This window comes from Suncus etruscus, chromosome 3 (genome assembly GCF_024139225.1).
Source record: "Suncus etruscus isolate mSunEtr1 chromosome 3, mSunEtr1.pri.cur, whole genome shotgun sequence".
In the NCBI taxonomy this organism is placed as follows: domain Eukaryota; kingdom Metazoa; phylum Chordata; class Mammalia; order Eulipotyphla; family Soricidae; genus Suncus; species Suncus etruscus.
In genome coordinates, this window is record NC_064850.1 from 70,852,718 (window position 1) to 70,877,600 (window position 24,883).

At 36.1% G+C, this 24,883-nt stretch overlaps 1 protein-coding gene across 1 annotated transcript in view; it reads left to right on the top strand.

Moving 5' to 3' along the window:
• The window catches only part of RASEF (RAS and EF-hand domain containing), a 78,418-nt gene that overhangs the window by 25,789 nt on the left and 27,746 nt on the right, over window positions 1-24,883 (top strand). Inside the window, exons 4-6 of the mRNA XM_049770700.1 lie at window positions 4,247-4,342; window positions 6,371-6,448; window positions 18,750-18,865. Of these exons, the coding sequence (XP_049626657.1) occupies window positions 4,247-4,342; window positions 6,371-6,448; window positions 18,750-18,865 (290 nt within the window). The remainder of the gene's footprint in view (window positions 1-4,246; window positions 4,343-6,370; window positions 6,449-18,749; window positions 18,866-24,883) is intronic.

Sequence of the window (24,883 nt, forward strand, 5' to 3'; positions counted from 1 at the left end):
ATTTTCTTAGTCTTCTAGCTGCAGTTATCTAGGTCAGGTGACCCTGAAAAAGTAGCTTAGTCTTGCTACTCTTATATTCACTTTAGCACTGGAAAATTCCACCCAGATTCTTTAACATTGACTATGTTGACTTATTAGAGAGCCTTTCAGTGCCTATATGTCAGTATGATAAGTGTATATGTCTCATTTTTTGCTGTAAGCAGCTTCCTCACCTATGTAGTATTGGGTTTGTTTGCTTCAACCTTTTGTTTGGTTTAAGGTACTACACATACCCCAGCAGTGCTCAGGGTGCGTTCTGGCTCTGTGCTTACAAATCGCTCCTGGTGGGTTTCTTGGGATGACATTCCCTGATGGGGATCAAACAAGGTTTGACGACATGTAAAGAAAATGTCCTAACCTCTATATTTTATCTGCCATCTCTGTTTTGTCTTTCAGTTTTATCAGTTAATGGTTTAACGGTCACGATTCAGCTGAAATAAAACAGGTCTTCGTTCATTATCACTTGACTTACTGTAGTCTAGGAACAATGAAATGATAACTTTTGTTCCTTTTTTTCTTTCTTCATCCTCTTGGCACTCACTTATCATGCTTACTTAATTTTCTGCAGTCTTGTTTCTTCTTCTTAAGTTCTTTCCAAGTTTGTTGTCAATAATAGAGATACAGCTTTTTTCTGTTCATTAAATTATTTCCAGTTTCTTTGGATCTGCTACAAGAACTGCATATCAGTGACACTGAGCTTCCATTCTCCCTTTATAGGTAATGGCTTGTGCAACCAGTCAGACTGTGTAACTGTGGCCTCTGAACTTTTCGAACATCATGCCAGCTGAGCAGCTTAAGCCTCTGAACGACACCTACTTTGCCAGTGTCTTCTAGTCTCCATTCTGTACTTAATCTCTGATTCCCTGAGTGAGCTATACTGACATAGAGAGCTTTACTGCTCCCCGGGGATCCTGGACAGAATCAGAGGCAAGAGAACACAAGAGAGAGTGAGAAAGATAGAGAGAGAGGAGAGAGAGAGGAGAGAGAGAAAGAGAGAGAAAGAGAGAGAAAGAGAGAGAGAGAGAGAAAGAGAGATAGAGAGTTGAAAGGAGGCAGTAGGCAAATTACTAAGGATTTTCTAGTTTTTCTTTTTCAAAGGGGACCATATTGGTTGCTGGGGATCGAACCTAGGTCTGTCCCAGGTTGGCCATGTACAAAGCAAAATACCCTACCACTCTGCTATCACTCCGACCCCTAAAATCTTTCTAAATAAAACATACCCACTTATTGTGTGAGGGTCTTTATGATAGTAATGCATCGTCTTTTTCAACATGTTGGAGACAATCTTTTATATTTTCTTTTGAAAGTGATAGGTAGAATGAGGCAATATGGAATGGCAGGGTTTTCTACTGCCCTTTGAAGAATAGTTTTTTTTTTCATTGGGACCCATGTTTCATTTTTTGTTTTTTGGTTTGGGGTCACCCCTGTTGGTGCTCAGGGGTTACTCCTGGCTTTGCACTCAGAAATTGTTATTGGCAGTCTTGGGGGACCATATGGGATATCTGGAATAGAACCAAAGGCTGTCTGGGGTTGGCCACATGCCAGACAAATGCCTTATATGTGCTATCTCTCCGGCCCCACCATGAAACTTAACAGTGTGTTTCATATTTAAGAGAATCAATTGTCTTTCCTTCAGAATCAATATGCAGTCAACACTTAATTATCTATGAAAAGATAATGCCACTTTTACCAACAATTTAACCTTTACTGTAATTATCTATTTTATCTAATTTAACTTCCCAAGCCTGTAGCAATTTATAATGCTAATTATAAGGAAACAATTTCCTGGGTTCCACATTTTTTAAAATTATGGTTATTTGAGACCTCATGTTACTCAATTTTAAAACATATATACATGCATACATGCATATACATACATGCTGGTGGTTTGAACTGCATTGCATATAAAGATAAATGATTTAGATACTCTAAATTTTTTATTTTGCTTATCAGTACTTACAGTGTTCAGTTCATAGATCTTAATAAATGATTTCTTAGATTTATTCTACATATTTGATCTTGTAATACTACTCTAAACATTGTGTTAAAACGATAATTTAAGATTGTTTGTATACAGTTATATGTTTGATTTTTGTATATTGGTCTTTTACCTTATTGCATTGTCTACATTTTTGCAGCCAGTAACTTTTCTAGCATGTTTGATTTTCTAAGTATGTCTCTATGTAATCTATGAACTAAATTGGTTTTACTTCTTACTGATGTCAATTATCTTTTTTTTCTTGCTGGATTTGTGAGAATAAAAGTGTTGAGGGCAGATATTAATTCTGACACAAAGTTCAGTATTGGTGGCCTATGGTTTATAGATGCCCTTTATTAAATTGAGCATATCCTTTTGTTCTAAGTTGTTTATAGGTTTTGTCAAGATGCTGAATTTGTTAAAAATTTCTCTTTATTGAAACTTTTATATTTTCCTTTTATAAAATATTCATACAGAGTAATACAGTAAATTTTAGATGTATCTGTATAATGGAATAAAATTTACTTAGTTATAATATTTGTATTTTATTTATATATATAGTTGAACAGATTTTGCTAAAATTTTGTTTATTGTATTTTTATCTGTGCCCATAGAAGTTAATTGGCTTAAAATATTTTTAATCAAAGCATTCTATTAGAATGAGTTGAGATATGTACCTTATATATTATTTTTCTGGAAACTTGTCATACTTTGATTTAAACTATTGCCTCTTATTTGACATGCCTTTCTGTCTGATTTCCTTTCTTCTACCTTAAAATTGGGACGGGCTAGATAATGTTTTTTTTCTTTATTAAACACTGAATAAACCATAGACAATATAGTATTTAAAATTATGCCATACATTTAATGCAGAATGACACTCTGAATAAATGGCAAGGGACAGATTCTGTGAATACATTAGTGTGTATTCACACTCGTGTAAGTCATCACCACAGTATGATATTGGATATATCCACCCACTCAAGTTTTCTTGTGCTTCATTCTGATGCTTCCCTTCTTTACCCATCTTCTCTCTCTCTTTATTAAATGTGCTTTGTCATATTTTATGGATAGGTCACACACAAAAATCACATATATTCAGAGCTGCATCTTGTATTCATGTCCATATCTATGTTGGTGCCTTTGATAGCAACATCTCTTATCTAGGCTACACTGGACATCATTGCTTCTAGGACTGGATTGTCAAGACTAGGTTTCTCTTCTTTAAAACATAGAACATTTCATTTACCTGGGTTATTGAATTTGTATAAATTATTTAAGTTATTTGGGTATTGAAGTGTCATACTAACATTCATCCAATGTGAAGGAAATGAAAGCATTTGGGTTTCAGTAAGTTGTTCTGTTCATCAGATAGCTGTTCAGACTTGGGGTCCTGCCATCTCTGCAATAAAGTTTTATCTTACTTCATCTAGCTTTCTATGGACTCTTCACTCTTACTCCTAATATCCCTTCCTGAAATCATATTTTGCTTTTTACCCTCCTGCAAGATACATGAAAACATTCCTTTGCACTGATCACACTCTTCCCTGGGATGCTTAGTATAGTTTCAGGTTGTAATAGATTATTGATAAGTATCTGTAAACTCAACTTTACATACATTATTAACAGAAACATGTTTGATTGTCACATGTGGGGCATAATGGTTTATAAGTTGTTAAGATAAAAATAAAACTTGAAGATGCTTGGGTTCAGAAAGGCATCAGTCTTGAACAGCTGTGGTGTACTTTTGCCTTTCTGTTTCAAGGGTCACACATAGAGAGGATCAGCTAATTGGAAAACAAGCAAATTGCAGGTGATGAGATTAAAATCAGCAAACAACAATCCCACCTGCCTTTCCCAAGTGCTGAGACATGATAGGATCAGACAACGCGGAAGGTCTTTGGCTGTGCCTTATCTTTTAGTTAATTACAGAAATAATTAATTAACTAGACAAGTGATGTGCTACAGCTCCTCCTTCACAAAGTAATGGACTTAGAAGTTGTCACTCTAGGTGATATTTGTTGGAAGGTGAGATTCTACAGTTTGTTTTTTTTTTTTTTTTTTTTTGCTTTGGTGGGTTTCAGTTTCAGAATTGTTTTAAAACTGGTCATTTGATTAGCTCCCATGATCCTTGTTTAGAAAACCTGGAATAAGACTTGTACAACACAAGCTTTCTTGTCTGTGTTATTCTGAATAACCTATTTAGATCAACTTTTATTTTACTTTCAGGAGAAAAGAAAAGCTGAGGAAGCCCTCACTGACTTAAGACGTCAATATGAAACAGAAGTGGGAGATCTGCAAGTGACAATAAAGAAACTTAAAAAGGTACTTAGTGTCAGCTCCATTTAGTAATCACTCCAGTATGTCAATATATGAAACTATTCACAATGATATTATGAAGTTATAAATATTGACATTATTGTCAGCTTCAAGCTACTAAGTTGATATCACTGAATGCAAAGTTTGGGCTAAGATGCTTAAAGTATAGACTTTCAACTACTGGTCCAAGCTTACTAGATTATATTGAATACAATATGGATTCACTTCTATAATAGATTGTCCTAAATTAGGTACTGTGAATTTGGGCATTCCACTTTGATTCCCTGCTTATGTAAATATTAACTGTCAGTGCTCCTTCCAGTGCGATTAAAGGGTGGTTAATCATATTGTGTAGGCTATTTCAGTTTAAAACTTTGAAATTACTAAGATAACTCCCAGTTTTTTGAGAAATTATCAATGAAAACCTTAGATTTAATTTAAGGTCATTATATTATACACACTTGTTTGTATTACAGAATTTAGATGAACTGATCCTCCTAGTCACTGACCTCACTATAATTTGTGGACTAAAAATGTTGTATTATTTGACCTTAATCTAAGACAAGGTGAAGTCCAAATAGACTCAGAACAATAAGATTTGAGAACAAGTCATTAGTCATTATTGAGCTCTTATTGGGCTTTATGCACCTTACACAACTGCCTTGCATTTCTAATTTGAAAGTGGGATTAATAACTAACTTTACTATGTAACCATAAAAACAAATATTTTATTGGCTTTGAGGCACATTGGGATCTTTTTTATAATTAAAGAATATCAACTTTCACACTTTGAAGAAGGTGTAAATATCCTATATTTGAAATGAGAACACTTAATTCCAGAAAGTTTAACAAATTTGCTCCAAGTCCCATACCTTTCCTATAGAGTGTTTTTATAAGATACTGAAACAGATTATTCAAGAATATGTTAGATTTTCTAGAACTATAGAAGGCCTTAAAAGTTTATTATAATTGCCCATCTTCTCAGAAAGTATTTTTCTTCTTTTTTGTCTGTGAAAATTCCCTACATATTCTAAAGTCACTGACTCCTTTTAGTTGTAGGGAGAAGGTGGCAATCATGATATAATTGTGAGAACTTTCTGTTGGTTTCATTTGCAAGAACAAAATATTCCAGCAGTGTCATACTTAGAATTTGATGAAACTCAGTGAAATAAGACATATGTTTTTATAAGGCATAAATATTATAAAAGCTTATTTGTGAGTATCAATAGCCATAACTCCCAAGGAATGTAAGAAGGAGAGACATCTGTGTTAATAGGTATTCATGAAACGATTTCATCTGAAAGTATGAATGAGTTTTTCAGGAAGCAAAATTCATGTGTATATTTAAGTAATTTTGTGTTTTCTGTCTCTAGCTTCCTAATACATTAACTGATTTTGTAAATATTCTTTGACAGTACTATGAAAAAAGAATATAGGTAAATGTTGATATTTACTTTGCTCTTAAAAATTTAAGAGTTTAATCGGAGAGAGAGTACTGATAAGTAATTAGAATATGGGATTGAAAAGTGTAATATGCCTTAAAGAGTTTAAGGAGAGCATAAGTGTCTCTGTTCATAACAACATAACTGGAAAAGTAGGGATAAGATTACTTAATGAAGGAATAGTTCCCAAAGGGTCTTTTAAATTGTTTTCAAAAGGGGCCAGAGTGATGGCACAGCAGTAAGGCGTTTGCCTTGCACGTTGCTGACCCAGGACGGACCAGACCATGGTTCAATCCCCTCTGGGATCACCCAAGCCAGGAGTGATTTCTGAGTGCATAGCCAGGAGTAACCCTTGAGTGTCACTGTGTGTGGCCCAAAATCTAAAAAAAAAAGTTGTTTCCAAAAAATGTGTTAAACAATGGAACATATTTTTAGGCATTAATTTACTAAGGCAAAATTTCAAATTGTTGAGGCTATTGATGTTGTAAATTAAAAGACTTCTAGATATTTCCATAGCTAATTGACAGAATATTTCATTAGCTCTATCCCTCATAAGTTGATTTGTAACATACAAATTTTATTTATTTTTCAGCTAGAAGAACAGTCAAAGCATATAAATCAAAAAGAAGATGTGTCTGCATTAAAAAAACAAATTTATGATCTGTCAATGGTAGGAATTACTTTTTACTTATGTAAATATATTTCCTGTTAGGCTATTATTTTCTAAGCATAACCATGCTCTATATCAGTATTTAAAGAATAGGATCTTAAAGAGAAGAACTGACTTTTGTTTATGTAAGATATTTCCCTCAATAAAACTCATACCTATTGAGGATAATTTTACTTGTGTTTTATGCAAAGTAATAACAACATAACCCTGAAACCTTAGGAGTTAATCCTGCTTTCATAACTATGTTAATGAGTGAGAGATTTAGAATGCCTGTCTTGAGTGCAGGTGAAGCAGGGAGGGATATGGGGGACATTGGTGGTGGGAATGTTGCACAGGTGAAGGGGGGTGTTCTTTTGACTGAAACCCAACTACAGTGATGTTTGTAATCAAGGTGCTTAAATAAAGTTATTATAAAAAATAATAAAAGGGAAAAAGAGAAGAGAGAGTGAACAAGAGAGAACAAGAGAGAGGGACAGATAGAGAAAGAAGAAAGAAGAAAAGAAAGAGAAAGAAGAAAAATGTCTGGGCCAGCATGGTGGCGCTAGAGGTAAGGTGTCTGCCTTGCCAGCGCTAGCCTAGGACGGACCGCGGTTCGATCCCCCGGTGTCCCATATGGTCCCCAAGCCAGGAGTGACTTATGAGTGCATAGACAGGAGTAACCCCTGAGCATTACCGGGTGTGGCCCAAAAACCAAAAAAAAAAAAAAAAAGAAGAAGAAGAAAAATGTCTATTTTTGCTATAGAGGCAGACAAGGGGGGGTGGGGCGATCAGTGGAAGAACAAGAAGCAAACAGGATATTGGTGGCAGGAAATGTGCACAGGTGAATGGATGGGTGTTGGATAGTGTATGACTGAAACTCAATCATGATCAACTTTGTTACTGTATCTCATGGTGATTTAAAATAAATTTAAAAAATCCTGCTTTCTGACAAGGTTAGCACGTTGTGCCTCCCATTCCTCCCACTCTCTTCTTTCTGTTCCTTGCCTTCACCTGCCAACTCTTTCTTCATTCTTACTCTTGTTAAAATTGATGGCATTGGGGGCCGGGCGGTGGCGCTGGAGGTAAGGTGCCTGCCTTGCCTGCGCTAGCCTTGGATGAACCGTGGTTCGATCCCCCGGCGTCCCATATGGTCCCCCAAGCCAGGAGCGACTTCTGAGCGCATAGCCAGGAGTTACCCCTGAGCATTACCGGGTGTGGCCCAAAAACCAAAAAAAAAAAAAAATTGATGGCATTATCATATGTTTCACTATTAAGATTTTAAAAGTTTTCTTTTGGCCTGGACTCTAAGACACAGTAGTCAGTAAAGAACATTTCCTTTATTGTGACACTAGTCCCACTGCAGAACCAATAAGGAAGCTAGAATGAATTAGAATTGTTTTTCTTTCTTTCCATTCATTTGCCCTGTGCCTCTTTCCAAGCTTCATGGTCAAATGAATCTCCTTTATTTATCTTGCTTTGCTATATGATTGTTTTGCTATATATAATTTTTATTATATAATTTTATTATAGTCATGGTTTCCTCGTGTACTTGCTTGTTTTCTTTCTGGTTCAATTTTTGGATTCTTGTTGTATAAAGAAACTATCACTTTTCTAAAACAAATAATATTACAATCTGTTTGTTGTTCTTATGCAAATATTTTTTTCTCTTTGAACATATGAATATTGGAAACTGTCAGTTTCATTTTTTATTTTATGGATTTTTTTAAAGTCACCATCCATAGCCTTTCTTGGAATTTCTGATTATTATAGGAAATTGCTATAGAATTCTTGAGTACCATATATACTCGAGTATAAGCCAACCCGAGTACAAGCCGAATCCCCCCTAATTTTACCCTAAAAACTGGGAAAACTTAGTGACTCTAGTATAAATCAAGGTGGAAAATGCAGCAGCCACTGGTAAATTTCAAAAATAAAAATATACACTCAATGCCGGAGAGATAGCATGGAGGTAGGGCATTTGCCTTGCATGCAGAAGGATGATAGTTCTTTTTTTTTTTTTTTTTGGTTTTTGGGCCACACCCAGTAACGCTCAGGGGTTACTCCTGGCTATGTGCTCAGAAGTTGCTCCTGGCTTGGGGGACCATATGGGACACCGGGGGATCGAACTGCGGTCCGTCCAAGGTTAGTGCAGGCAAGGCAGGCACCTTACCTTTAGCGCCACCGCCCGGCCCCAGGATGATAGTTCTAATCCTGGAATTCCATATGGTCCTCTGAGCCTGCAAGGAGTGATTTCTGAGTGTAGAGCTAGGAGAAATCCCTGAGCGCTGCTGGGTGTGACCCAAAAACATAAGTAAAACCATATAAAAACCATATATAAAACCATATGAAAACATATATATACCCAAAACAATTACAAAAATTGAGGAATCAGTAGGTTAAATGTTTTTCAATATTTATCGCTAAAGAAAAACTTGCAACAATCACTTAAAACTTTAAATAAAGTGCAGAAAACCGTAGCTTAACAGGTAATAAAGCTAAATCACAGACGTTAAAGTCCTTCAAAACTGTATTCCTCCTCCTCCTCATCTGTATGTCCAACCAGAGCTTCAGCTGTATCTGATGTGAGGGTATTAGCATAGACATTGTCATCATCACTGAGTTCGCAGATATCATCATCACTCTGTCGGTCTCATACAAAGCGCAGAATATTGTGGGATAAATAGTTAAATAGTGTCATACAGTTCAGTTTAGCTGCCTACCTCTTCAGCTCACCTGGGACTTGTGGACTGAGCTGAAGTACCGCTCTGGGGCCTCTAGCAGAAGGCAGAAGATGACTGGAAACTACATCCATTTGATTTGGCGTGAGTACCAAATCAAATAACCTTTATGACCCGAGTATAAGCTGAGTTCATATTTTTGGCACAAATTTTGTGTCAGAAAAACTCGATACCCAATCTACAACAAGCTAGACACCGAAGGGACCACTTATACTAGTAGTCTGGGGGGCAAAGGAAGGGTGATATGGGATGCATGTTGGGAACAGGAAGGACAACATTGGTGGTGGGAATGCCCCTGATTCAATGTCACTATGTACGTAAAATACTACTGTGAATGATTTGTAATCCACTTTGGTCAAAATAAAAATTATTAATAAAAAAAGAAAGAAAAACTCAGCTTATACTCGAGTATATACGGTATCTTTGCAAAATAGATCTACTTGCTGCTGGATCTGCTTCAGAAAGTGTCTTCACAGAAGCTTCTATGGAGTGCTGGCTGTTAGTCTATAGAAGTGATTACCTGAATGAGTGGGTGTTGATTTTGCAAAGAGGCACTTTAGTTTTTCTTGGATGATTCTTTTATTTATTTTCAAGGGTGGTGGATCTCTTCAGCTGTGTTTTGGAATATGGGGTTCCCTGTGATTCTTGGACTGTTGACCATAATTGCCTCCTGATTAGGTACAACTGGGAGTTTAGTCCTGCTTGGGCTCAGTGGTCTAAAAGATCCCTTCCACAACTTTGGGATTTCACCAGTGCTGTAAATTGGCAACACTTGCAGAAGCCAGACTTTGGTAGGGATTAAATTTGAGGTATTGAGCATTCAGTGCAAGAATTCTGCTCCTTTCCAGGGCACAGATTTCAAAGAAGCTGGGGACCTTCTCTGCTCTGGCTGCTTGGATGCCTGAGAAAAAGAACTTGGTTAGCACAACAAAGTGAGGCCACAGAACCCAGAGAGAATGATCACTTATATGGCCACAGTATAATTTCTATAATATATACTCACTTGAGACCTCTCTAGTTGTGGGAAAGACTGACAGTTACATAGGAACTAAGCACTTTGAGACTACAAAAAGAACCATGGTAAGACATGGTGCAAAACCCCATTCTCATCTGGTGGATGAAGACAGAAATCTTGCATATCCAGTTAGTACTAATCCCTATATTACCTCTGAAAGGAAGTTCAGAGATGCTTAGGATGCTCAATAAACTCAAAGAAACAATGAAATATAATACCACTAAAACATAGGACATGAGAACAGAAATTAAAAGAATATGAACAGAAATGTCACAACTGAAAAATTTGGTAAGCAAAATGAAAAATCCAAAGGAAGGCATCAGCAACAGTGTAATAGCTGTTGAGGAACAAATTGATTACTTGAAAGATGAAGTGTAGAAAGCCTCCAAACAACACCAGAAGATGAAAAAAGCCTCAAAATAAATGAACACATGACAAGAAAACTTTGTAACAAATTCAACAGAAACAACTTAAGAATCAATGGGGTCCCAGAGAGTCATGAAGAAAACTATGAAGAAGCAAAGTCAAAAGCATGAGGAATCATCTAATATAATGCAAAACAATCAATATACCATATCAATGAAAGAAAAAAATAAAAATTATATGACCATATCAATAGATGAAGAAAAGCATTGACAAGATCCAGTACCCATTCATGAATTCCCAACAGTATGGGAATTGAAGAAACATTCCTCAATATAGTCAATGCCTTTTAGTACAAGCCCACAGAAATCATTACACTCAATGCTAAAAGCTAAATGTTTTTCCTTTAAGATCTGGCATCAGACAAGTTTGCCCAATCTGGCCATTTATATTAAACACAATACTGGATGTACTTGCTATAGCAATTAGGAAAGGAAAATATATCAAAGTCATCCACATAGGGAAATAAGAAGCACTCACTATTTGCAATGACATAGTACTATATTTAAGAAATTTTAAAGACTCCACAAAAACACTTCTAGGAAAATAGATTGTTATATTAAAGTGTCTGACGATAAACTAATGCACAGAAATCCATGGCTTTTCTATATACAAATAATGAAAGAGAAAAAAGATTAACAATTGTTATCTCAGAAAATCAAGTGTTTGGAATCAACTTAAAAAAGGTGAAAGACCTACACAAAGAATACTACAAAACAGTACTTTAAGAAACAAAGGAGGACAAGTTAAAGGAAGCACATCCTCTCTGCTCATGGATTGAAAGGATTAACATTATTAAAATGTCAATACCAAAAAAAAAATGGGGCCGGAGAGATAGCATGGAGGTAAAGTGTTTGCCTTGCATGCAGAAGGACTGTGGTTCAAATCCCGACATCTCATATGGTTCCCTGTGCCTAACGGGCAATTCCTGAGCATAGAGCCAGGAGTAACCCCTGAGCGCTGCCAGGTGTGAGCCAAAAATCAAAAAAAAAAAAGTCAATACTTTCTAGAGCATTGTATAGTGCAGATTTAATGCAATCTTTATAAGGATACCCATGACACATTACAAGGAAATAGACTAATCACTTCTGAAATTCATATAGAACAAGAAACTTCCACAATAGCTAAAATGATCCTTAAGAACAAGAAGATTGGAGGTGTCACTTTCCCCAATATCAATCAAAACTATAAAGTAGTAATCATTTTACAGCATGGTATTGGAATAAAAACAACTCTCACATCAGTGGAATAAATTTGAATATCTTGAGGCAGACCTGTATGCATATGAATAGTTAATATTCAATTAAGGAGCAAAAATATGAAGTGGAACAAGCAAAGCCTGTTCAGCATTGGGAAAACTGGTTATTAACACACAAAAACTAAAACAAAAACAAATAACTCACTCTTTTCTAAAATCAATGCACAAAAATAAGATAAAAATGGATTAAAGACCTTGATATCAAACATTAAGCCTTAAGGTGCATAGAGAAAAATATAGGTAAAATTCCATTACCTTGAAGCTAAAGCCATCTTCAAGGATGGAATACCACTGACCAAGCAAGTGGAAGTAAAGATAAACAAAAGGGACTACATTAAATCTCCAAGGATATGGTGACTAGGATACAAAGACTGCACATTGAATGGGAGAAATTATTTACCTAATACTCATCTGATAAGGGGTTAATATTTATGATTTATAAGGTACTGGTAGAATTTAAGAAAAAAATCATAGAACTCTGTCAAAAAATGGGGAGAAGAGATTCACTGAAAGTATAATAAAATATCTCGCACCACAGAGATTGCTACACACCAAAAAGAGTAAGAAAAACCAATTATGTTGTGGATGTGCTGCTGGTAATGTTGACTAGTCCAACCTTTTTAGAAAACTTTATGGATATTCTTCAAAAAACTAGAAATTGTATTTCCATCTGACTGAATAATAGCACTCCCTAGGGATCCAAAAACAATGCAGAAAAAAATACTCATATGCTCATTAAAACATTATTCATAATAGCCACAATCTGGAAACAACCAAAGTATTCAAGAACAGATGAATGGATAAAGAAACTAGAACATCTGCACAATGGAATACTATGCAACCATTAGGAAAATTGAAGTCCTGATAATTGTTTATATGTGGGTGGATATGGAGACCATTATGCTGAATGAAATGAGTCAGAGGGAAAGGAATAGGCATAGGATGATTCAACTCACATGTGGATATAAAATAATACTATGGTAATAAAACCCCAAAAGAATAAAAATGAGATATAGGAGGGCTGGTTTGTAGTAGGAAGCTTGGCATAAAGAGTAGGGAGGTGCATTTATGACAGAGAAGAGATACAATGACAGTGATAACTGGAAACTATCATTCTGGACAAGGACTGTATACAGAAAGAAGGCAAAGTTATATGTATGATACCCCTTTAGTAACAATATTGCAAACTATTGTTAAAAAGGAATATATAGATAGAGTAGAGAGAAAGGGAGAGAGAAGAGAGAAAGGGAGAAAGAGAAGAAATAGAGAAGAAAAATCTTCCATGGAGGCAGGCAGTGGGGAGGTTAGAGAGGAATGGTGGGAGGGAAACTGGGAACACTGGTGGCAGGAAATATGCATTGGTGAAGGTTCAAGTTGCACATTGTATAACTGAAGCTTAATCATGAACAACTTTGTAGAATTTCTTTTAGAAACTGCTTTGTAAATAATAATTCATTAATGTTTTTTAAATTTTTACGACAAAAGAGCTTCACTTTATTTTATATAAAATAGTCCTCATTTTAAAAATAATCTATTTAAACACAGCGATTAAAACATGATTATAGTTTGGTTTCAGTCATAAATAGAACACTCCCCCTTCACCAGTGCCACATTCCTATCACCAATGCTCCGCACCTCCCTCCCCACCTGTATTCGAGGCAGGCTTTCTACTTCCCTCGCTCATTGACATTGAGAACTTCACTCTTTTAAACCATCTTGAAGACTTTTTTTTTCTTGTTTAAGGCAAAGTTGCCTTGCTAGGAAAAGATAAGAAAAAGCCTGTGGAGGGGTTTCTACAATATAATTTTCATGTTTATTAAGGTATGAAAAAAGACAAATCATCTATGATTCCACTCAGAGATGATAAATGAACTAAATTAAAACTGGTATGAAAGGGACAAACAGAATTGGATTTATATTGACAAATTTAATATGATTGCACATTTTTAATAATGCATGCTTCTCTAGCCTTCCCACTGCCTGCCTCCATGGCAGATAGTCTAGTGGGGATAAGATCCAGGGAACATTTTCATCCTTACCATGTTCTTGTGGAGTCTGAGACATGGTTTGTAGCAGTCAGGGATCAGGTAGTATCTTCAAGCTGGGGGTCTTTGTGGAGCCAAATCAGGTAGCAAGCAACAGTTCACAATGAGGGGAGGTGGGAGAAAAAGGCCTCATGGAATGAGTAAGCAGGAGCAGTGGCTGCAGCTTCTTACTGGGGCAAGAGATGAGGTGCTGAGATGTTTTTTTTTTTTTTTTTTGCTTTGGGAGTTGGGTGATAGCTTGCTAGGGCAGATGGAAGGTTCTGGTTCCTGAGGAGTTAAGAACTGAGGGTAGAGGGTTAAATAGAGAGAGATAAAGGATCAGGTTGAGGGAATGAGAGGGTAGAAGGGGTTTTGTAAGGTGGTGAATGGGAGGAGGGGGGTAATATACAACAGAGACTATATACAATATAGGTAGGGATTATGTACATTACAAACATAGACAAACATTATACAAACATAGAGGAGTCCTCCAAATACACTCATACCCACTTAGAGACAGATATTGGAGATATATTTATAGGTTACATTTGTAGGATGGATCAGAGTGCTTAAAAAATGTGGCCTGCACATTGTGGGGGTGGGGGAGCTTTTTCAATTTCTAGGCACACTATCAATGGTGGGATAGATTTTGCTAAATAAAGCTTTCAGAGTTAGATTGTGCATGGAAAATTTTAGGATAAATATAATTTTCACATCTAGATTACTAAGCTGGGGGTCTAATCAAGGTCTGTCCTGGGTTATCTGTGTGCAAGGCAAATGCACTACTGCTGTGTTATCGCTCCAGCTCCTCTTCTCCTGTTTTTATTTTATGGGGTTTTTTTTAGGCTTTTGTAGAGCTAACCTTTGTGAGTGCTTTGTATATCCTATATATCAAACCTTATCTGTGTTGAGTGTGAAATTTTTTCCTATTCCGTTAGTTGTCTTCTAGTTTAAACCAGTGTTTCTTTTGTCATACAAAAATTTTTTTAGTTTGATGTAGTCCCATTTATTTAGGTTTGATGCTGACTCTTGGCATTGGCATTCTATCATGGAAGACTTCTTTGAGATCCAAGTCTTGGAGTGTTCTGCCTATGTTTTTCTCAATGAACTTTATAGCTTTGGGTCTGATTTAAAGATCTTTAATCCATTTTTAGTTGACTTTTGTGTAAGGTGTGAGGTACAGATCAATCTTTAGTTTTTTACACATGGCTATCCAATTGTTCCAACACCATTGGTGAAGAGACTGTTTTTGTTCCATTTCAAATTCTTGGCTCCTTTGTAAAATATTAGTTGACCATATATTTGGTGATATGTCACTAGATATTCTATTCTGACCATTGGTTTGAGACTGTTTTTGTTCCAGTACCATGCTGTTTTGATCACTCTAGCTCTGTAGTAAAGTTCAATTTAGGTAAAGAGATGCCACCCTGTTTCTTTCTTTTTTTAAATATGGATTTGGCTAATCTAGTTCCTTTGTGGTTCCACATGAACTTTATAATTGATTGTTCTAAGTCCTTAAAAATGATATCTGAATTTGAATAGGGACTGCATTGAATCTACATAGTAGTTTAGAAAAGATGGTCATTTTCATGATATTGATTCTTTCTACCCATGAACGTGGTATTTTCTTCCAATTCTTTAGGTCATCTTAAATATCTTTTTGAAGTGTTTTGAAATTTTCATGGTACAGTTCTTTTACTTCTCTTGTTTGGTTGATTCCTTGGTACTTGCTTTTTTAGATACTATTTTAATTGGGTTGGACCCTTTATCTTTTTTGCCTCTAATTTTTTATTTGTATAAAGGAAGGCAACTGTCCTTAGTGTACTGACTTGGTAGCTGGCTTCTTTGCTGTATTTTTTTATTGTTTCTAGGAACTTTTCCGTGGACTCTTAAAGGTTTTTGATAGATATCATCATATCATCTGCAAATATAGTTTGACTTCCTCTTTTCCTATTTGAATTTCCTTGAGTCCCTTCTCATCTGATTGCTATTGCTAGGATTTCTAATATTATGTTGAATAAGAGTGGAGACAATTGACAGCCTTGACTAGTGCCTGCCTGTTCTTAGTGGAAGTGCTTTCAGTTTTTCGCCATCAATAATAATGGGTTTCTTATAGATCACTGTAACTATCCTGAGGAAGGTTTCTTTCACCCCTATTTTGCTGAGTGTTTTCATCATGAATGGGTGTTGGAGTTTGTCAGATGTCTTCTCTGCTTCGATTGATGTGATCATGTGGTTTTTGTCTTTTTGTTGATGTGGTTTATGATGTTTATTGATTTGTATGTTGAACTATCCATGGATCCCTGGGATTAAACCCACTTGGTTATAATGAAAATTTTTGATGTGTTTTTGTATTCTTTTGTTTTGTTTTCTTTTTGGGTCACACCCGTTAACTCAGCTCAGGGGTTATTCCTGGCTTGGGGAACCATATGTGACACTGGGGGATCGAACTGCAGTCCATCCTAGGTTAGCGTGTATAAGGCAAAAGCCTTAATGCTTGCGCCAACACTCTGTCCCCTGTGTTGTTGGATTCTTTTTGCTAAGATTTTGTTAGGGGTTTTTGGATCCATGTTCATTAGTGAAATTGGTTTATAGTTTTCTTTCTTGGTGGTATCTTTGTCAGCTTTGGGAATGAGCATGATATTAGCTCATACCTGGGTTTAGGGATATTCCTATCTTTTAGATGTTTGGAATAGTCTTAGGATTAATGGTAGAATTCTTTTCTTAATGTTTGATAGAATTCACCTGTAAAACCATCTGGACTTTTGTTCTTGAGAAATTTTTTAATTACTGTTTCAATTTCTTTACTTGTGGTTGGCCTGATTAAGCTTTCTGCTTCCTCTTTATTAAGTCTTGGGAGGTGATATTTTTCCAGGAAACTGTTAATTTCTTCTGGGTTCTTTAACTTAACTGAGTACAGTTGTTCATAATATTGTATTGTTTTTCTTGAGGTTCTGTTGTAATCTCTTCTCTTTCATTTGTGATCCAATTTTTTTTTGCCTGTTTTTTCCTTGTGAGTCTTGCCAGTGTTTTGTCTATCTTGTTTATTCTTTCAAAAAAAAAATCTCCTGTTCTCATTGATTCTTTATATTGTTTTCTTTGTTTCTATGTTGTTTCTGCTCTGGTTTTTATTATTTCTTTTCTTCTACCTGTGTTTGGGTTCCTTTTCTGCTGTTTTTTCAGATACTTAAGGTGTTTCTTTAAATAGTTGATTTGGTCATTTTTCTCATTCCTAACATAGGCCTGCATTGCTCTGAGTTTCCCCCCAAATATTGCTTTTGCAGTGTCCCATAGATTTTGCAATTTGTTTCTTTATGTCATTTGTCTTGGGCATTTTTTAATTTCTTCCTTGATTTCATCTTTGATCCAGTTATTGTTGAGGAGCATGTTGTTTAGTCTCCAAGTGTTAGATTTTTCTCCACATCATTTTACAGTCAATCTCTGTTGTGTTGTGATCTGATAGGGTACTGCGAATAGTTCTTACATTTGTGACTTTTTGTAAATTATGTTTGTGTCTGAAGGCATGATCTATCTTAGAGAAGGCTCCATGATTACTTGAAAGAATGTGTATTTCACTTCTGAGAATGGAACACCTGGATAAATCCATTAGTCCTAGTTTGTTAAGTATTTAGAGGCTTTTAAAATAATTTTCTTTGATATGTTTCCTTGCCTGCTTTCCCACCTATGACCTTTCAGATCAGGGGCGCTGTTTAGTTGGGTTGTTGTTCTGGTTTGGGGGCTTTTTATTTTCTAAAGGAAAGAAATGTTGGGGCTCATCTGCCTAGAATCATCTGGTATAAACTGTGAGGTTTGTGGGGCAGCTGGGCTCTGGGCAGTTAGTGCAGCCCTCTCCTGAGTGGGTGTGGAGCTTTGGTTTAGGAGGCTAAGAAAGGAACCTTGGGGGAGGGTCTGGTTTGTGAGCCCTGACCTCAAGAGGTGTCTCTGGGGTCCCTGCGCCCCACCCCCGCCAAGTTAGGGTTCCCTAGGTTGGGGTGCCAAGTGTTTTTTTGGCCATTTTTACAGACCTCTCCGGATTAGCCGCAGGGCTTTAGTGTTGATGGCCGGAAGTCCCGGTTTTTGTTTTTAAAAAGAGTTTAGTTACTTTAGTGTTAATGTGCTCATGTCCCATTCTTATAATTTTTATTGGAATATTTCCTAACAAATATTGCATGTTATTGTTTTATGATGGGTGCATAAAATGCAATACATTCATATTCATACTTCTTAATAATATCGTTCTTTTTCTTCCTTCTATTAAAAATAAAATTTCATATGCATACTGGCTTTTTTTTTTTTTTTTTTTTGGGTCATACTCTTGGCTTCTGCAGGCTGGGGAAACCTTATAGGACATCGGGAATCAAACCGGGGTCCGTCAGGTGTTGGACGCATGCAAGGCAAGCAAATGCCCTACTGCAATGCAATTGCTCTGGCCTTGCATACTGGCTTATTTTAAGCACAAACCTTCAGAATGTTATTAAATGTTAAAAAGTAACTGGTCTGCATTGTAACAAGTGCTAGTAATAATAATACTTATTATTGGTTTTCATAGCATTCACTAAATATTATTTAAATATTTAAATGCCTTAAAATATATCAATTTCTTTTCCAATAATGTTTTAAAGTGCATCTTGACTGTTGGTTGTTCAGTACCAAATGTCAAAAGTGTTTTGTAAAAGGAAAAAAATTACCTTTAAGAGTTTAACTTTTTAATCATTTTCATTTCAAATTACCTTGCATTGATGATTTTAAACCTAAAAATTTGGAGATTTTTGAAATCTGGAGTCTGTATTGGAGAGTCCATTATTCGTTCATTTTTCCCAGGTGAACTCTATAATCTATTGTATTGAACTCTTCCTTTCTCTAGGAAAATCAGAAAGTTAAGAAAGACCTTATAGAAGCACAGACAAACATAGCTTTTCTTCAGAGTGAATTGGATGCTTTGAAAAGTGATTATGCTGATCAGAGTCTGAATTCTGAAAGGTATGAAATTTAATGTTTAATTTTTGAATTGAATAGAAAGGTTGTTGATATAAATAAAGCTAAATTAAGTACTATTACTTATAGGGCTATTTACTAACTTTATTAATATGTTTTCATTTTCTCAACCTGTACTTTCAGTGTCATGTTTCTTAGTATACAAATATTCTTAACAACAAATTTAATTATTTGAAACAAATATTGAAACACTATTTGAAATATTATTTGTATAGTACTATGCACCATTTAATAAATGTTTGGATTACCTGGGAACAGGGACTGTTCCAAAATGTCAAATGTAATGTAATGCCATTTAAAATGACCTATGGTATAAGAAAAGGGAAAGACAGGTATTTAAGACACCTAATTTTCTTTTTCCATACTTTGGCAGTCTGAGAAAAATAAAATATAGGCAGCTACATTGAAACAAGTATTTGTACCTACCTTTCTCTTTATAAGCATACATGGCTATATAGTGACATTCAAATATAAAATACAATAACATTCACAGAACTCGTTTGTCTCTAAATACTCATTCACATGTATGTCTATACACATTCATAACACAAAAATACACACTTGTAGAAAACATCTCGTTTTTGTCTGCAAACTTAATCAGAATTAAAATGTTGTAGTGGGAAGCAGAGTGTATAAATTATTTACCATTAACAAGTATTTTCCATTAACCTGAGCTATAGGAGGAGTTAGGAGTCTGGAGAAAAGTCTTCTTTTTGAGTTCATAAACATTTTTGTTGTTGTTGTTGTTATTTATTTTTTGGGCCACACCTGGTGGGGCATAGGGCTTACTCCTGGCAATGCACTCAGGGATCACTTCTAATGAGCTTAGAGGATATATGGGGTACATATAAGGATTGAATATTAGTTGGCCATGTGCAAGGCAAGCATCCTATTTCATGAACTTTCTTTGGCACTCATTTAATTCATAAAATGAAAACCTTAAAGTTTATGGATTTTAAAAGTGCACTATTAGAAATACTGCTTCTATCAGCTTTAAGTTAGGGGAGTTGTTATGTGATGTGGACAATACCTCATTTTTATACTTTATTGCTTTATTTAAACACTGTGGTTACAAAATTATTTGTTGTTGAGTTTCAGTCATACAATGTATTCCACCCTTCACCAGTGTACTCTTTCTACTACCAATGTTTCATATTTCCCTTCCATTCCCAGACCCTAAACCTGGCAGACTATTTAATCTCTCTCTCTCTCTCTCTCTCTCTCTCTCTCTCTCTCTCTCTCTCTCTCTCTCTCTCTCTCTCTCTCTCTCTTCTTTTCTTTTAGACACTGTGGTTTGTACTATTTTTTAACTTTTTTTTTGTTTTTGCTTTTGGGTCATACCTGGCAGTGCTCAGGGTTTACTCCTGGCTCTATGTTCAGAAATCACTCCTGGAGGCTCAGGGGACCATATGGGATGCCGGGATTCGAACCACCGAACTTCTGCATGAAAGGCAAACGCCTTACCTCCATGATATCTCTCTGGTCCCTTTTTAACTTATTTTTTCATTTTTTATTTTATTGAAACCACTGTGACTTACAAAGTCCTTCATAGTTGGATTTCAAACATATAATAAATCAGGGCAATCACACCACCAGTGTTAACCTTGCTCTACCAATGTTCCCAGAGTACATCCTCTATAGTACATCCTATACAGTACACCACCCTTTGTCCTCTGTCATGCCAGAATAACAGGCCCATTTTAAATTTATATTGTTATAGTCTGGGTCTTGTGATTCTATTGTTGTTGACGTTGGCTTGAATGTTTAGTTCTGTCCTTTTTTTGTCTCCTCCACCAATGCACCAGAGACCACTTGGACCCTGACCCCAATCCTTTCTCTTTTTTATTCTTAATTTTATAGAATATGAAATAAAACAAAATAATTTATGTCCCAAGGATCTATGAAAAAGGTGGGAGCCCCTATCTAAAAGATGAAAAAAAAAAAGAGGTGGCAGGTTTTTGTTTTGTTTACACAAGCATAGCTAAAATTGGGGAAATAGAAAAAACAAAACAAAACTAAAAGAGTCTAAAAAACTAAGACTGAAAAAGTCCCTACTGGGGCCAGAGTGGTAGTGCAAGTGGGAAGGCGCTTGCCTTACAGACGCTAACCTAGGATGGTTGGAACCCCTGTCGTCCCCTATGGTCCCCCTAGACAGGATCAATTTTTGAGCACATAGCCAGGAGTAACCCCCGAGCATCACTGGGTGTGGCCCAAAACAAAAACAAATAAAAAAGTCCCTACCCATGAAACATTCTGCCATAAGACCAACTACAGGCTCAAAACATGCACTATTGTTAATGGAAGGATGCCTTTCATGTCATTTTTTTTTTCTGTTTTTGGGCCACACCCGGCGGTGCTCAGGGGTTACTCCTGGCTGTCTGCTCAGAAACAGCTCCCGGCAGGCACGGGGGACCATATGGGACACCGGGATTCGAACCAACCACCTTAGGTCCTGGATCGGCTGCTTGCAAGGCAAACACCGCTGCGCTATCTCTCCGGGCCCCTTTCATGTCATTTTTATCCATCAGCATCAAGTTCTTGTCCAGAATGATCAGTTCCAACTATCATGTCCTATTAGACCCTTCTCTACTTTAAATGCACTCACTGCTCTTTGTGTCAAGCTTCCTACTCTGGACTGGATTAGATCCTTATCTCTGTTTTCTCTGGATATTATTACACCTATCTCTTGTTTATCTTATATCCCACAAATGAATGAAATTACTCTATGTCTATCCCTTTCTGTCTGACTCATTTCACTCAGCATTTAATCTCCATGTCCATTCATGTATAAGCAAATTTCATGACTTCATATCTCCTAAAGGCTTCGTAACATTGCATTGTGTAGTTATACCACAGTTTCTTTTGCTACCCGTCTGTTGTTGGGTACCGGCGTTATTTCCAGATTCAATTTATTAGCTAATAGTGCTTTGATAAATATAGGCATGCAGAGGGAATTTTATATTGTATTTTTGTATTCCTGGTGTATATCCTTAGGAGTGGTATTGCTGGCTCATATGGAAGCTCAATTTTTAGCTTTTTGAGGAATGTCCATATTGTTTTCCCAAAAGGCTGGCTTAGTCTGCATTTCCCATCAAGAGTGAATGAGAGTCCCTTTCTACCTGCATGCATGCCAGCACTGCTAGTTCTTGTTTTTGTGATGTGTGTCTGTTACTGTGGTATGAGATGATATCTCATTGTTGTTTTGATTTGTAGCTTCCTGATGATTAGTGATGTGGAGAATTTTTGCATTTTCTTTTTGGCCATCTGTATTTATTTTTGAAGTTATGTCTGTGTGTGTGTGTGTGTGTGTGTGTGTGTGTGTGTGTGTGTGTGTGTGTGTGTGTTTGGGCCACACCTGCAGCACCCAGGAGTTACTACTGGCTCTGCACTCAGAAATTCCTACCCCCCGCAGCAGTCTCAGGGGACTGATGGGATGCCAGGAGTTGAACCAGGGTCCATCCTGGTCCACCAGGTGCAAGGCAAACGTCCTACCATTGTGCTATCTCTCTGGCCCTGTCTGTTCATTTCTTCTCCCCATTTTTGAATGGGGTTAGATTTTTTTTTTCTCCTTGAAAGGTTCTATTGGTGCCTTGTATATCTTAGATATTAATCCTTATCTGATGAGTATTGAGTGAATATTTTCTCCCATTTCATGGGCAGTCTGTGCATTTACTTTTTGTATTTACTATTTACCTTGAAATGCAGAAGCTGAGAAGTTTAATGTTTCTCTTTAATTGTTTCTCTTTTCTTCTGCCTGCTTGGCCAGGTAGTGATTTCTCTCTAAAGATGCGTTTAGCTTCAATGTCATGGGGTCTTCTGTCTACGTTTTTTTCGAATACATTAAGGTTTTAGATTTATATCAAGTTTTAATCTTTTTATTTGACCTTCCTTTATTCATGGTGTTAAGGAGAGATCTGTTCATTTTTTTTTGCATGTTTTTAATCAGTTTTCCCAGAACCATTTGTTAAATATGTTTTCTTCGCTCTACTTTATATTTATTGTTACTTTAACAAAAATTAATTGTTCATAAATTTATGGGCACAATTCTGGATCTTAAGGTATTTTCCATTGATCTGAGGGTCTATCTTTATATACCATGCTGTTTTAATGAATACTATTTTACAATACAGTTAAAATTTAGGAAAGTGATTCCTTCCATTTTTTCTTCTTTTTTTTGCAGGGATTGCTTTAGCTATTTGTGGATGTTTATTTCTCCATCTGAATTTCAGGAAGAACTGATTCACTTCTTTGAAAAAATGTCATGGGGCTTTTTATAGGGATTGCATTAAATTTATATAATGCTTTAGGAGGTTTTGACATTTTAATGATGTTAATTCCTCCAGTCTATTTTCAGGGTTTTTATTTCCATTTCTTGGTGTTCTCTTTTATTTTTTAATGCAGTGTTTTTATAATCTTCTTTATATAGCTTTCTCAACTTTTTAGTAAAGTTGGCTTCAAGGCACTTGATTTTCTTAAGCACAATTGTGAAAGTTTTTTTTAAATAACTTTTCTTCTCTTTTATTCTTTGTGTATAGAAAAAAAACAGGACTTGAGAGAGCTGAAAGGCTCTAGTGTGGTACCTAACAACAATAACCACTACCAAGAAGATGATGGAAAGGGAACATTTCTATGGATTTTTGCATATTAACCTTGTAGCTTGCCACTTTACAATATAAGCCTTTTGTTTCTAGAAGCTTTTTTGTGGAGTGTTTAGGATTTTCTAGATATAGTATCATATTTGAAAACAGAAAGAGCTTCACTTTTTCCTATCCTATGTGGATGCCCTTGATGCCTTTTTATTGTCTAATTTCTGTGACAAGTATTTCCAGTACTATTGGGCTCCAGACACTCTAATCCAACCCTGTGGAAATGGGTCTGGTATGCAGGTTAGTTAAGAACAATTAATAATCAAAGCCAAACACAGGATAAGAAGGCTTCCAACATAGTGGTCTTGAGCCTGCCAAAACCAACCACCTTTATTCACCTTAGTCCATCCCTCAGGCCTTGGGAGGGTCCAGTAACAGACAAAAGTACCTAAATTGAGCTAATGCAGTCTAGGTAGAATTTTACATTTTAAAAGCCTTGGGTGAAGGGCAGTGGGTACAAGGGCTGAAGTCTTTATATTGGAATAAAGTAAGATGTGAACTACCAATTTCCCTTTCTGTTTACTGAACACAAAGTACAAGTTGGGCCAGATTGATCATGATATATTGTTCCCCACAAGATTGGCCAGATTGATCATATTATATTGTTCCCTACAAGATGTGTAGAAATCCAAGTCAGAGCTTAAAGAAAAGTAGTAAAAGTAGCATTAAAAAAGGTGCATTAAAGCTGGGACTAAGAAAAGAAAAATACTTTTTTTTTTTTAAGAAAAGAAAAATACTTTTAACCAATATAAGAGCCAGGTGGACCTTTCATAGGAAGCATTTGGTTATACCTTTCAACTGCAGGCTTCAGATCAGTCTTCATTTCACTTAAAGAGGGTCATTCTTCTAGATCCTAGGAAAAGAAAAACGTTCCCTTTCCATCATCTCAGTAGTGGTTATTGTTTTTAGGTACCACACTAGAGCCTTTTGGCTCTCTCAGGTCCTATGTTATTGCCAGGGCATCATGAAACTTGTTCTGTTTGCAAGTTGTTGCCAGGATGGCATGAAGCCTTCCCTGGTTGCAAGTCATTTTCAGAGTGGCATGAATCCTGTTTCTGGTTCCATCATTGCCAGGGTGGCTCAAAACCCTATCCTGGTTCCATTGATGGGATCCAGAATTTAGGTTGTATGGCCAATATAAGAGCAATTGAAACTTAATTGATACTTAAGCCAATATGGCAAATGTTCATGGTTTGTACCCTCCAGAAACATTTAAATTTTGGAGTTCCTATCCCTAATATATAGGAACTCATTTCATTCAATAAGATATCTCATTTTACTGGATTTGTGTGAAACAGGAAAAAGATATAGTCACAAAGTACCATTAGAGTATCTGGGGGCTATGACTAGATTGTAG